At 33.0% G+C, this 15,092-nt stretch overlaps 3 protein-coding genes across 4 annotated transcripts; 1 reads left to right on the top strand and 2 right to left on the bottom strand.

The window, feature by feature from the left end:
- The first annotated feature begins 294 nt into the window (after positions 1–294).
- LOC111207698 (AFG1-like ATPase) lies at positions 295–3,721 on the top strand. Of its 2 annotated transcripts, none has more exons than XM_022705978.2 (15): positions 295–579; positions 987–1,239; positions 1,333–1,415; positions 1,498–1,598; positions 1,677–1,799; positions 1,871–1,940; positions 2,018–2,104; positions 2,205–2,270; positions 2,355–2,447; positions 2,526–2,582; positions 2,674–2,805; positions 2,887–2,977; positions 3,044–3,132; positions 3,221–3,414; positions 3,509–3,721. In XM_022705978.2, the coding sequence occupies exons 2-15, from the start codon at positions 987–989 to the stop codon at positions 3,567–3,569; spliced, it is 1,500 nt and encodes a 499-aa protein (XP_022561699.1). In that variant the 5' UTR covers positions 295–579; the 3' UTR covers positions 3,570–3,721. The 2 variants fall into 2 exon arrangements, with proteins under 2 accessions (XP_022561699.1, XP_022561700.1); XM_022705979.2 differs by having other exon boundaries at positions 296–579; positions 1,336–1,415.
- On the bottom strand, positions 3,692–5,370 carry LOC106410492 (tetratricopeptide repeat protein 1). The gene is made up of 5 exons (XM_013850999.3): positions 4,800–5,370; positions 4,454–4,636; positions 4,248–4,374; positions 4,039–4,152; positions 3,692–3,930 (listed from the first exon to the last, which is right to left on the bottom strand). The coding sequence occupies exons 1-5, from the start codon at positions 4,995–4,997 to the stop codon at positions 3,815–3,817; spliced, it is 738 nt and encodes a 245-aa protein (XP_013706453.1). The 5' UTR covers positions 4,998–5,370; the 3' UTR covers positions 3,692–3,814.
- An 838-nt stretch (positions 5,371–6,208) lies between these two features.
- Positions 6,209–9,258, bottom strand: LOC125590145 (cinnamoyl-CoA reductase 1-like). Its single transcript, XM_048763248.1, has 6 exons — positions 8,971–9,258; positions 8,735–8,892; positions 8,459–8,647; positions 7,411–7,564; positions 6,704–6,896; positions 6,209–6,583 (listed from the first exon to the last, which is right to left on the bottom strand). Exons 1-6 carry the CDS (start codon positions 9,092–9,094, stop codon positions 6,490–6,492), a joined length of 912 nt encoding a protein of 303 aa, XP_048619205.1. The 5' UTR covers positions 9,095–9,258; the 3' UTR covers positions 6,209–6,489.
- Positions 9,259–15,092: the final 5,834 nt, after the last annotated feature.

Below are 15,092 nucleotides of genomic sequence, written 5' to 3'. Positions count from 1 at the left end.
AAATCTCATTTGACTTGTATTTGTTATACATTAAAGTAGGGTTAAGTTTAGTAAGTCATTGAAATGGAAAAAGATATATCAAGAACATTACTTCACAATTTCAAAGTCAACTCTTCTAAATAAGGGGATTATACAAATAATATATTTGATTTTCTCATGATCTGGAAAACAACTGTGCATATAAGTTTAACATTAACAATCCAATAATTAGCGGATACCACTACTTATTCAATAATTAAACAAAAATAAACAGAGATACACACGTGTCTCAGGCGATAAAAGAAGGTCTATCCTATTTTGATCACGTCTCTATCTCACAAGTCTTAACTGTTAATCTTCTTCTTCTTTGCTGTTTTGCTTCTTTGAGAAAATCTCCTCCTTTCTTGGGCCTCTCTCTCTATCTGTATCTTTTCCAGATATATCATCCCATTGCGTAATAAATTCCTCACAACCTTTTTCATCTTGTGCCCAATTCTCATCCGGTTCAGATTCTTCATATTTTGATTCAAAGTTTTTTTTTCTTCCTGGGTTTTGTTTTGCCTCTGTAAAATTAAAACTTCTAGCTGTGCATAGTTCAAGGTGAGTCTCCTTCATCAATTATTACTCTGTTTGTGTAACATCTGTTCTTGTTATTAAGCGTTACGGCACATGTAGTGAGACTTTTATATTAATATCAGGAAAAGAATAACTGCAATAATGCAAATAGTAGTATGTCAATAGCTTTGAATATTTCTATCCTCTCTTTTTTTGAGTTTTGTGGGCGTTCTACTTGATTCTTCTTTCATTGGATAAGCAAACCAAAAAAAAATAGTTTTATTTTTCTGGTGATAGTGATACATTTACTAGACAATTCTCAAAACTGTATGCATCCCTGTTTTTAAAGAAGTAGTTTCATTGTTTCTTTTTTTTTTTTTTTTGAACTTAGTAGTTTCATTGTTCGTCTTCTGGTTTCTGCAAGCATAATTCAGTTTTGCATTGATCCGCAGATGAGACCAGTCTTTAGATCATCGTCTTCTCTAAGTAGAATTAGATGGGCTCTGAGGAATCAAGAACGCAACTCATCAACTTTCTCCTCAAAAAGCCGCAAACTATTGGTCGGTGTCCATCAAAACGAAGCTCTGGTGAACGCAAACACTTGTAACTCAACTCTGTTTTCGAGGTTAAGCTTCTCCAGAGGCTTATCAGCAGAGGCAGTAGAAGCAGCTGATGCTGCTATTAAGCTAACTGTCTCATCCTCAGGTTTGTTTCTTTCTAATCAAACTCGACCAATCTCTGAGGTTTTTGTTTTGTTAGAGTTTAGTATGATGGTTGATATTGTAATATGTAAAACAGCAGATGTGAATAGAACAGGACCGCTTGTTGAGTATGAGAGACGAATCAGTGATGGCGAGCTCATGACTGGTGATATCTGCCAAGTACGTTAACAAAAAAATATTGATCAATGAGATTAAATTCATGTTACTTGCGGCTGAAGGTTTATTGTTGGAAATGTTGCAGCTCGGTGCATTGAAAGAGCTTCAGAGACTACATGATCAGCTTGTGGAATCAGTAGATACATGTCGTCTAGATCGTTACAACACTTCTGATAAATCATCAAGGTGGTTCTTCTCTTCTTTTGAGTCTTTTATTCTTTGTTGGGATTGAGAAACTTAACCTGGCTTTTGTCTCTGAAGCAGAAGCCGTTGGTTCTGGTCTAGGATCATGCCACAGTCTACTGTCTCGCCCGTCAAAGGACTGTACCTCTATGGAGGTGTAGGCACAGGGAAAACCATGTTGATGGACTTATTCTTTGATCAATTGTAAGTTTTTTTGTATGATCACATTATTATCATAGCATTGAGGCTCATGATCTTCCTTCGTGTCTCATTAGGCCTTGCACATGGAAGAAGCAGAGGATACATTTCCATGATTTCATGTTAACCGTTCATAGTCGATTACAAGTATGAATGATCAAACTTCCTTTGTTTATCTGCTTGTGATACCCTTTTTTGATTTTGGCATCAAAATGTTAATGCAGAAGCACAAGGGTTTATCAGATCCACTTGAAGTTGTTGCACAAGAGATAGCTCATGATGCAATCTTATTATGTCTAGATGAGTTCATGGTATCTTCTTCTTCTTCTTCTTACATATATCATCTTCTTGAAACTGATCATCTTTGGTTCAACCCATTTTTCATTAAGGCTTGTGTTTCTGTTACTACAGGTAACTGATGTTGCAGATGCTCTGATACTTAACAGACTCTTTGGACATCTCTTCAGTAATGGCATAGTAAGTGCGGTCCTTGTGTTACATTACACTGCTATAATCAACTTCAGCAATGTCATAGTAGCTGACTTTTTTTATTAAATGTAGATTCTAGTTGCCACATCAAATAGGAATCCTGATAAACTCTATGAAGGAGGACTCCAGAGAGATCTCTTCCTACCTTTCATTGCCTCACTAAAGGTATCTCCATTACTTCCATCAATCAACTTCCAGCTTTTTTTGTTCTTCCTGACTCTCATAGAAGTTCCATCCTTGCAGGAAAGGAATGTGGTTCATGAGATTGGCTCAGCCGTTGATTACCGGAAACTAACTTCGGTATAACTCAAAGAAACTCCCTAGGTCACTTGTCTTGGCTTCAGACTAAAGTAGAGTTTAGTAACCAGCATGGTTTGTTGGACTTGTGCAGGCTGAGCAAGGATTCTATTTTATCGGTACAGATCTTTCCACCCTTCTGAAACAGAAGTTCCAAGAACTTATTGGAGGCAACGTTGTTGCGCGTCCACAGGTAGTTGAAGTGGTCATGGGAAGAAAGTTACAGGTATAGTTAGTATCCCAACATCACTTATGTTTGTGTCCTGTATAAGTTCATCATCAGACTAGTTCTCTGCGTCATGAACAGGTTTCATTAGGTGCTAATGGATGTGCGTACTTCCCTTTTGAAGAGTTATGCGACCGACCTCTTGGAGCTGCTGATTACTTCGGATTGTTCAGTAAGTTACTCTCTCTCATCTGCCAGACCAACCAACTCTTGTCTCATATTTGTCCTGATGTTGCAGAGAAGTTTCATACACTTGCATTGGAAGGAGTACCTGTCTTTGGGCTTCATAACCGGACTGCTGCTTATAGATTCGTCACGCTAGTCGATGTATGCAGTTCCCCGGTTCTGTCTCTTTTTAACTTTTGTAGTCTTCTAAGATGGTATTAACCAAACCTTTCATCAAACCGAGTTGCAGGTGATGTATGAGAACAGAGCGAGGCTGTTGTGTACAGCTGAAGCAACTCCTCAAGAACTCTTGGAAAAGATTGTGACAATCTCTGATGCGAAATCAATGTCTCCGAGAACGTCGTCGAGGTCAAGAAAGAACGATGTCTCTGAGCTATGCGTGGACAACGAGTTAGGTTTTGCCAAAGATAGAACCATCAGTAGGTAATGTAACTGAAAGACACAACCAGTAAAGTATATAACCTAAAAGCTTTATTAAGTTTCTTGCTCATCAAGTGAGTTTGTTTATTACACGCAGGTTAACAGAAATGAACAGCAAAGAGTACTTGGAGCAGCATGCCATAACACACAATCTGTAACACACAAAAGACGTACAAGTTTTCAAGGGATTCAATAGTGACTACTTGTATTTTCTGTATCATGTGAGAACGTTATCCATTGTTGTAAGTTGTAACATTGAATTTTGAATTTACAGCTATACTAAAATCCAAAAAGATTGCTCATCATTTCACTACCAATGCGTCAAGAACATAACACATTGCAATATTAACCATTTTGTTGCTATAAATCAAGCGGTAGAAAGAACAACATAATGATATAGTGACTAGTTTTGGAAGGATAGAGAGTAGGAGCCAGTGTTGGGATCTCTAACAGCGTTGAAGTTGTCTATGCTCATCCCAAATCGACCCAAAATTGAGTTTCCCATCTCCTTCAGCTTAGCTACAGACACAAATACATCTACTCAGGGATATGTGACACCAAAAAACCACAACTGATGCTGATTACAAAAGATAACAAGGTTTACGATGAGATACTCTCAGAACTTACTTATAGCCTCTTCTTTCATCTTTTCTCGCTTCTCCGCAGCAAGAGGTTCAAGGCGTCGAATCCCTTTCCTAGCTTGATCATTCGAAGGATCAAGTTCTAAGATCTTCTTCAAATCTGCATATGAGAAAAAAAAGAGAAAGACTCGGAAGTGAACTCTTCCATTTAACCTATACAACAACAACTAAGACATAACTCCTCTGTGTTCTCACCAGCGACAGCTTCTTCAAAGTGTTCAAGCTTCTCGTGCGCTTCTGCCCTGCGAACCAAGGCCTTAAAGTAAGTAGGATTCAGCTCTAAAGCTTTCGTGCATTCCTTGATCGTCTCTTCGTACTTACCCTGAGCAACATTTCATCAGAGAAGTCTTGAGTACTATTTTCAATGGAAACCATGAAGTCACTCAAGCTAAAGGACATACCAGTTTGAGGAGACACACTCCTCTGTTTAAACGGCATATGGAACGAAGCTCTGTGCAGTCAGGAAACTCCTGAACAAGCTCTAACGCAAGATCATACTTTGACAAGGCCTCTTCGTAAAGCCCATTAACGAACATACTGTTTCCTTCCACTTTAGCTTCATTAGCTTCTTTCATGGCTTTCTCCTTCCATATTAAAAAAAAAAAAAACAAACTTTAACCAATCTCTCTACTAATTTCATCTAAAAGTTTCAAACTTTATTACAGGATACATAAACCCATAACTGCAAAAACCCTAAAAAGATGAATGTAAGAACTCGTGTCACCTGGTTATCAGGTTGAGCTCAACCTGATGTGGTGGTTCCTCTTGGCTCGTTACGGCGTCGTTTATGCTATCGTCTTCTTCACGTTCGCTGGCAGTTTCGAATCCGTCGGAATCATCTCCGTCGTGGACTTGTTTCGCCTCCGTCGCAGCTATTTGCGGTGAGGATGAAGACGGTAGATTTGGTTCGTCTTTGATGAGGGTCTCTTGCTCGATCAACACCATCTTCTTTCAATGTAGGGTTCGAGAGAGGAAGTAAGGTTTGGTTTCAACTCCAACGATCGTCGAGCAGAACGGAACATGTAAGGGGTCAGGGATGCTGCAACGGCGTCATTTCGCTCAACTTAGTTATAAGTTTTTTTTATTGGGTCTACTCAGACACAATCTTGGCCCAATTAAGATTTTAATTATACATAAAACTTCGATAAATTAATACTCGATAAATTAATATTTTTTATAAATTAATAAATTTCGGCGGTTCCAATTTGGACCGGTTCAAAATTAAACACAAATCGATAAAATAATAAGATAATAATTTTTAAAAATATTCTATGTAAATATGGTTCCATTAAAATTATAAATTAATAATTTATATATACACATATTTTATTATTATATTGTTTGTTTTATATTTAAAATGAAATTATCTTTATATTTTCTTAACACTTAAAATATTTTTGATGATATTTGGTAATATTATATCTAAAATCACATTTAAGTTCTATGAAATTTATATTATATACACTATATAATATAATAAAGGTAATATAAGTGTCAAATTTCAAAAAAATAACAACTAATGTCTATGCATTAAAATCAAATATTTTTCTTATCTTAGAATAAATATATCTTAAAATAAAAAAAAACTAAATAATAAAACTTTTGTAAATTAATATCTCTATAAATTAATAAAATTTGAAAATCCCAACATTATTAATTTATAGAGGTTCTACTGTATTTCAGTTTTTTTTAAAGAAACTGTATATTTGATCCCAAAAAAAAAGGAAACTGTATAAAATTGAATAATAAACAATCCACAATACCAACTGCACAATACTATGATTTATTATCAGTGTCACGCCTAATAAAACGTTTTTACGCCTACCTAATAATGCCAGGAACCTAATCTATGATTTCATTTCACCCTTTTCTTTATGTGAAAGGCCTCGAAGTGTTTTTAGAAAAAAGTTTCACTATTTTGTAATTTTTGAAGCCTCTTTTTCTTTCATAACAAATAATGATTATGTCACAGAATCGTGGTTGTTTATGTAGTAGATAGTAAAATCAAGGTTCTATGATATGGTTGTATATTAGAAAAGGAAATAGTTAATAAAATTTATTGATAATTAGTGGAATTATCTTTGTCATTTACATTTTAGATGTGTTATTATCAATGTTTTGAAACAAATATTTTTTTTACACAAAACGATCAAAACTTTATAACGTAAAGCATTCTTATATATTATTGCACATTTGTAGGGAACATTGCTGTAAAGTATAAAATTGGAGAAGCATTGACATTGTGCTCCCGGGAAAATATAAAAACCTCTACCCATCACTCGTATGCTAATATATAATCACATGAAATATGATTTTTATAAATAAATAGTTCACGAGAACACATGCTACTATGAAGTATGAATTGAGAAGCTTAGTATACAAACTATGACCCTTTAATTTCTTGTATAAGCTCCTCATCTTCAATTTAAATATTTGTTTAACAAGCAGAGCCAGCTTCCACCAGCTTGCTCAATTTATTGTTCCTCAGTCTTTCTTCGTAAACTTCGCTTCCTTGCATTACACTCTCATACCTACATGACATTTATACACATAAAGTATTAATTAGACTAAGTTGCATCAATTGAATTACCATCTTCGCATGAAAACATTAATTAGACTAAGTTTATAGTCAATTATAGAATAAAATGTACCTCGGTGGCATAGGTATCAAAGGAGACAAACTCTCGACAAGCTTGAGAGCTTCTTCTTCTGTGTTAACGATTTGGTTGAAGCAGAAATATCGACCACAAGCTGAAACATCCTCGTATGCTCTAATATGAACATCCGCTAAAAATTTAACGTCTACGTACGCCAACACTCCATTCTCATACATTTGTGCAGCTCCTGTTACCAACACCATTTCGTCAAATTCAAACCAAAACAAAAATATAGGGAAATATTTCCTAAGAACTTGAAACAAAATTACAGGGAGAAATTTCCTAAATTTTTTCCAGAATTTCAACCCAAAACAATATATATCTCATATAGGACCTCGCTTTTTTTTTTGAACTTTGGCTCATTTAGGACCTCTTTCTCAAAACATTTTTTTGCTTCTCTACAATAGTACCTTCCTACATGCTTTCTAAATCAACTTGTGGTATTTTTTTGAATTTTGGTAATGTTTTGGTATTTTTAGTAAAGAAAACATATAAAACGATATTGTCCTATATTCTTTAAATGTATGTATACTAGTTGTGGTCCTTGTGGAGCACTTCTTTTCTTACAGATTGGAACATAAACTCTATATATTTCGGTTGTTTACTTCTAAATAGTTTGACCGAGTTATAAATGTACATTAATGAACATCTACAAGTATATTGAGTGTATATATATGATTATGTAGTATGTAGTTATGTACCTTTGAGGTAGGACATGGTGGGCCTAGGGTTATATTGTGCAACCGATGGTCCAACGATAAGACCAGGATTGATAGAGACCATGTTGAGCCTACGGTCCATGGCTAGTGCCCAAGCTGCTTTCTCGGACAACATCTTTGCCAATGCGTGCCACAACTGCATCCAACATACAAAATGTACGCACGTGAATTTGAGCTTGTGCGTATGAAAAAAGTAGTTACTACTAATAGTAACCAAAAAAGATTAAGCCCCCAAAAGTAACAACAAGAAAGCAAAAAAAAGGTATTGCCATTAGTTTCAGCTTTTTCGTTGACTGTCCGATTCGATGTCATACAGCTATAACACGTTAATATTGTCCTCGAATAATTTGTCGCACAAGTTAGATAAGTTCATTTATGACGATCACAATGATAACATGTATATAGTATAGGCATGCACATTTACATATAAAACATGTCACCCTTTAATGTAGTGATGATAGTCATAAAAGACTACTAGATCAACTGTATCTAATTAATCAATAAACATTTGAGCAAAAAAATTAATCAATAAACACAAATTATGCCCTTTAATTTTTCCAAAGGCAACTATACAGGAATCAAGAGCTGTACATTGTATTTATGAGTCATAGAATTGAATATATTCAATTAATCTGCAACCTTACGAATTTTCTATGTCGCAAAATTAAATGATTCGAGATAATGTGACAATACATTTGATGAAACCCCAACTTTGACTATTAAGAAGATACCTATCCAAATTTATAAATTAAATTAATACTTTTAACATATCCAAGTTTTCTGCCAATAAATTAATTATGTGTATAGTTTTTCAAAATTCAAACATATAGAACTGACAAATAAAATACTGAAATAATTTGAGCTACCTACATTAAATGAAATGTCAGGAAAATTATTTTAGCTATTCCAATCCGGCCTATAAACTTTTAGTTGTGGGTCCAATTTATTCACCAAAATTTTCACATAAATCATATCACGATTAATACCTAAAAATCATATTAACAAAAGAGAGTGAAGAAAGATTAGAAACCTTTTTGTTGCGACAGAAGTCTTGATCACTCCAACACTTCTCATCAACATCCTTCTGAGTGCCAATGTTGTCTCTCCAAATTGAAGCTGTTAAAGAAGAAGAGAATACAATCTTCTCTATGCTCTCTGTTCTTCCACATGCTTCCACCACATTGATAGCTCCTCTCACCTCCAAATCCACTTCCTTCTCCTATAATAATGATTTACACAAAATCTCAAACAAAACTCTTAATCTACACAAATACATATTTAGAAGATGATTGATGAAGTCACTCACATCGTATCCTTCAGGGCTATCTAAGCAGCAGAAGACAGCGTTACATGTCTTGAGAGAGACAAGTATGCTTTGATAATCCAACACATCAACATCGTACACAACTAATCTCTCCTCTGTTGCTTCCATCTCTCGGATTGTCTCCTCAATTTCACTATCTCCTAATTATCAGACGAAAACAATTGAATGAAACAACCAGAAAAATATTCTTTATAGTTGCGCCAAGAAGAGATAGATACCGTTTTTACGAATAGCTGCGTGAACAGAGTATCCTCTGCTAAGCAACTTCTTGAGAATCCAGAAGCCCACATAAGTGGAAGCATCAAGAACGCAGCAGCAGGAATGAGACTTTTCTTGATCCATAATTTTCTTGTTCTTGTTCTTGTTCTTGTTCTATATTATCAAAAGCGTGTCTGTATTTATGTGTGTGGAAGAAGAGAAGGTTAGAAGTAGGAAGAGAAAAGAAGATAGAAGCATATTAATAGGAGAAAGTTGGGTGAACTATTTTCTGTTGCACGTTCCCAGCTACTCATCTTTTATTTATTGTCTCATCTCTTATAATAGTGCTAAAGTATTTCTTAATTAATGTTTAAAACCCTGTAACCATCTTAATTAATATTTTGGTTATCCAATATCTACAAGTCAAGCCCCTAATGGGTTCTGTGTACGCGTTGATCGTTTTTGGCAACGTGTCTTCTTTCAGAAACACTTCAAAACTAGTTCCGGCTAATATCAAATCCCATAATCTTTTCTAATTGAATATTACAAATATATACAAATGCAATTAAAGAATGATAAATTCCGTAAGATATATCTAAAAATTTTTTTGTCACAAATATAGATTTTAAAAATAAAATGAATAAAATAAAATTAAATGTTTTATTAAAAAAATAAATATATAATTATACTCATATGATTAATTAATTTAGATATTAGAGTTTAGAGTTAATGGGTAGAGTTTAGTAAAAATAAAATTAAATGTCTTATTAAAAAAGTAAATATATAATTATACTCATAGGATTAATTAATTTAGATATTAGAGTTTAGAGTTAATGGATGGAATTTAGGATTTAGAGTTTAAGTTTTACCGTTGAGAAGTGGGATTTTGGGGATAGAATTTCAAATTATAAAAAATAAAAAAAATTTAAAATTTTCATCTCCGGTTCTACCTCCTTCTGCAAGAGTGATCTATCCCGTCAATTCCACATACAAGCTATACATTCTAACTTTCTTTGCCTAGCAAGATACGTCTGTCTAGTTCTCCCTTCTCTTGCCTATGTCGGATTTCTTAAAATGCATTTCTGACATCCGTCAGACGTGACGGAAAAAATTATATAAGAATTAATTTGCTCAAAAAAATTATGAGAATTTTTTTATTTTAATGACCATGATTATTAATAATTTCAGATGTCTAGAACTCGGACATTAGTTAACAGAGGGTACATATACACACTAACTTTTTATAAGAATTGATTTAGATTTAATGGAAATGAAATAACTAAAAAATAATTGTTACCCGAATAAAATTATACTTATAAGATGCATATAAAAATATTAAGTAAAACCAAATAATTTTTTTAAAATTGCTATATATTTCTGTAAGGAGACAATCCACCTTTTTTTAAAAACTACCTATATTACGCACAATTCGTATTTGCCAAACTGTACACTAAAACTCATAGATATGTCGTGTAAATCTAAGATAGTTTAAAACATTTCTTTAATTTGGACTTGATACTAAATACAAAAAAAATTATGTATTGAAAATTATAAATCAATAATCAAAATGTGATGCGTCACATTTCTATATCTCAAATGTGAATATGTAAGAAATTCAATTTTTTTTTTAAAAAAAAATGGTGATGACAATTAGTCATATTTATAATTTAGTTCATTTACACTAGACTGACAATTGTAGTAAAACTGCTGCTTATATTACTATTTACTGCATAAATCAGTATATATAAAAACGATTTCAAAATAGATGAATGTTCACTGCAAGAAAACATCGGTATTCTGACGGACATTCCGACGGAAAATGAAATCCTCGGAATTTCCTCGGAATATACCGACGGAATTCCGAGGAAACATCAATCCGTCGGAATATTCCTAGGAAATTCCGACGAACTAGTGATCGATCGATGCGTTTTTGGACATATACCCATCGATCGATCACATTGTTACGCTTTGGTCCATCTTAGTGATCGATCGATGCGTTTTTGGACATAAATACATCGATCGATCCGTTAATAAAAAAACATTCGAGATTTTGAAACCCCAAACACTAGTTCCTCAGAATTTCCTCGAAATATTCCGAGGAAATTCCGAGGAACACTTGATATCCATGATCGATCGATGGGATAATCTCATCGATCGATCACGTTGTTACGCTTTGGTCCATCTTAGTGATCGATCGATGCGTTTTTGGACATAAATACATCGATCGATCCGTTTATAAAAAAACATTCGAGATTTTGAAACCCCAAACACTAGTTCCTCGGAATTTCCTCGGAATATTCCGAGGAAATTCCGAGGAAATAGGGTTTTTAAACCGAAAACAACGTTTTGCGGTTTGAATAACACTTATATAACCCTTATTAAGTGTCTTACGTTCATTATGAAGTCAAAAATTTGTTCATTACCCTATAATAAACACTTTTCCGATTGTATGAACGAAATCCCCACAACATAAGAGAAACACTTATACACTTTAATGAACGGTAAAGGGAATACTTACAATTCGTTTTGAAATTTGTTATTTCATGGTTTATGCTCATCTATACAAAGAATCCTCAATGGTATGCATTACAATTCTATAAGAAATGAAATACGGCAAAAAAAATTGATGTTTTGAAACCCCAAACACTAGTTCCTCGGTATTTCCTCGGAATATTCCGAAGAAATTCCGAGGAACAATATAAATTAATAGAAATACATGCACAAGATATTCTTTTTCCTCGAATTAATGAAAATATTCCGAGGGAATTCCGGCGGATATTTAAGTGGCCGTCGGAATTTTCTCGGAATATTTTCATTTAACCGGGCAAACAAGCCGCCAAATATTTCGCGAAAATTAAAATTGAAAATACTGAGGGAATTCCGACGGAAAATATCCGTCAGACCCAAGGTTTTATAAACTCGAACCGCATCTTCTTCCCCATTTCTCTCTTCTTCCTCTCCGGCGATCTCTCTCTCCTTCCGGCGTTCTCCACCTTCTCTCGCGACGATCTCTCCGGCGAATCCTTTCCATTCCTTTACAAATCATGTAAGGACCTTATCCCACTCTCTTAGGTCCTATTTGTTAGGTTTTTAAGTAGATTTGATGATTTTAGAAGTTTTTTGATAGATTTTTGTTAGGGTGATTGGGTCGGATTGTGATTTATTGTGTAATAGGTTTAGAATTGTGATTTGGTTGTGTTGAATTGATTTAGAACTTTTTTTATAAATTGTTTATTATTTTTGTATTTACAAAACGTTTATATAAATTCGATTTTACAAAACGTTTTTGTATAATAAATTCGATTTTTGGATTTATAAAAGATGATTTCATATTTATAAAAATATTTATATTTATTAAAACTAATTTTGTATTTATAAAACATTTTTTTGATTTATAAACACTATTTTTGTATTTTTGTATTTATAAAAACTATTTTTAAATATACAAAACGTTCTTTGTATATAAATTCGTTTTTTGGATTTATAAAAGATGATTTCATATTTTAAAATTAATTTTGTATTTATAAAACATTTTTTGATTTATAAACATTATTTTATTATTTTTTTGTATTTATAAATACTATTTTGTATTTATAAAAAGATGATTTCATATCTATAAAAATATTTATATTTATTAAAACTAATTTTGTATTTATAAAACATTTATTTTATTTATAAACACTATTTTATTATTTTTTGTATCTATAAAAACTATTTTGTATTTATAAAAAGATGATTTCATATTTATAAAAATATTTATATTTATTAAAACTAATTTTGTATTTATAAAACATTTTTTTATTTATAAAAACTATTTTACTATTTTTTGTATTTTAAATATGTTTTCTATTTCAATTTTAATTTTATATTTTTGAATTTCAATTTAAAAAAATAAATTTATAATTTTTTTTTTGAATTTTGGAAATATTCCGAGGAAGTGTATCCCTCGGAATATTCCGACGACATATTCCTCGGAATATTCCGAGGAATTTCCGACGAAAAAAGTCCTCGGAATATTCCGAGGAAATGAATTTCCTCGGAATTCCGTCGGAAATTTCCGAGGGATTTCCGAGGAAAGATGAATTTCCGAGGAGTTATTTCCGAGGATTTTTTTCGTCGGTATGTCGTCGGAATAGCGTTATTCCGACGACATACCGACGATTTTTTCCCTCAGCATGCCGCTGTTTTCTTGTAGTGGTTGGAATATGAAATTAGAAAGAGTTAGGTTTCAGAATGCCAGAATTGAACAAACTTGTAGGTCGGTAATTACATACGCAAAACTCACACAAAGGTGGCTTGTATTAACAAACTATAACATAGTCGAATTTAAAGATTGTAGAAAATTAAAATATGATAGAAATGAGGAGGAAATATAAGAGCATTAATAAACATAAAACAGCGAAAGGGCGCTGGGCGTAAAGTAGTTAGCAGTTAGTAGGTAGAGATTGTGGCGAGAAGAGAAATTACGTGGGGAAGTTTCATCGCAAGCTACATACAACCTACCAACATCTCGTAAGTATTTGTATAATCCATTAAAAGTTTGATATTTACGAGTTGATGTAGTTTTTTTTTGCTAAGGATGTTAATTATCATATAAAATGAAATAAGTCTACAAGAGTTGCAAACCTTTACGAGAGATACCCTGGCAAAAAGAGAGTTGATGTAGTTATACTTTATACCATAACTTTATGTAATTAACGAACGATGTCATATACTATCCACACAATCGAATTGTTGTACTGAAGCAGAAAGAGCTAGGTATTAGATATTGTGGAGATATGTTGATGTATACATGTTTCAACGTGATTGCATCAGTTATGAAATTAGGTTAAATGTTAATCGTAGCTAGTATGTATCCTAATTAAGTTCCTAACTCTTACTTCGCATACAATTGTGTAGCGTCAATTCAATAGCGGTGCTTATGATGCTCATGTGCATTAAATTCTTTTAAAATGTGGTTGCATGATTAGTATAGTTGAACTTGAAGTAATGAATGAAGTCAACTTGTTGAAGGATCAAATGTTGTTAAAACTTATGTTGAAGATAAATTATTTTTAAAGAGAAGGTCAAGATGGTCTATTTATCCTTATAAATACTGTTTTATTTCTTATTTTTTGGTAAGCAGGGATACAAAGATTAAAGACCTTCAAAATACCAAAGAAATACATATAGGTATGTATTGCCTCAGCCCTTCGGTTACAACTTGCCACTGAGCTGTGAATATCTATTCAATGATTCAGTCATTTGAAAGGGACACAATGTTTGTTTTATTGATGATGGTGATGACGACTAATGAGAAAACACAATTCAATACGTATCCCCCGCTAAAGTGTTTTTTTTTTCTGGGTTAACCTCTGTTTTTCTTCAGTCAAAAAACCTCTGTTTTTCTTAGTTGTTTACAAAAATATTGAAATAGAAGAGGATTGTGGTGAAAGTCGTCAAGGCATTGCACGTGGCAAAATCTCATAAAATTTGTGGCTAAAGAATGACGAATGAAACCGTGGGGCCCGATATGCGTGCCAACGTGGTGAGAAAGTGAAAAGGGTTTTGGTGAAAGTCGTCAAGGCACTACACGTGGCAAAGTCTCAAATTTTTGTACTTTTGCCATATAGTTGAACACACAGGGTATGAATGGTAACAAAGGAATAATGCATTTCCTAACGTTCTTATAAAAAATCGTCATTCACAAGGAATAATAATTTTCTCTCACTATTTCTCGTTCCTTTTTTTGTAGAGAATCGAAGGATAAAGATGGTTCCGACTGGTGACTTTTTCGGAGACACGAGAAACCAATATGAAATGAACGTATATGAATAAAATTGCAGGAATAAAAATGAATATTTGTTCCTTATCAAATTTAACAAAGAATGCTTTTGTTCTATATTTCTTTACAAAAAAAGAAATGGAGAGGAACAAGAAGGAAAAACTATTTCTTGTGAATGGTAATTTTTTTGGGAATGTTAAGAAATTTAGTGTTGCTTTCGTTCCTTAGTCACCATTCAAAACCAAAATTATTCCTTATTAAATCTGAGAAGGAACAATCATTTCTTTCATTCCTGTTATTTTATTTCTATATATTTTTTTTCTATTCGTTCTTCTTATTTTCCGAATGGTCACTAGTCAGATCCAAATAAGTTTCTTT

Source organism: Brassica napus, chromosome C7 (assembly GCF_020379485.1).
Source record: "Brassica napus cultivar Da-Ae chromosome C7, Da-Ae, whole genome shotgun sequence".
Taxonomy (NCBI): Eukaryota; Viridiplantae; Streptophyta; class Magnoliopsida; order Brassicales; family Brassicaceae; genus Brassica; species Brassica napus.
This window is presented reverse-complemented; position numbering and strand designations above follow the sequence as displayed.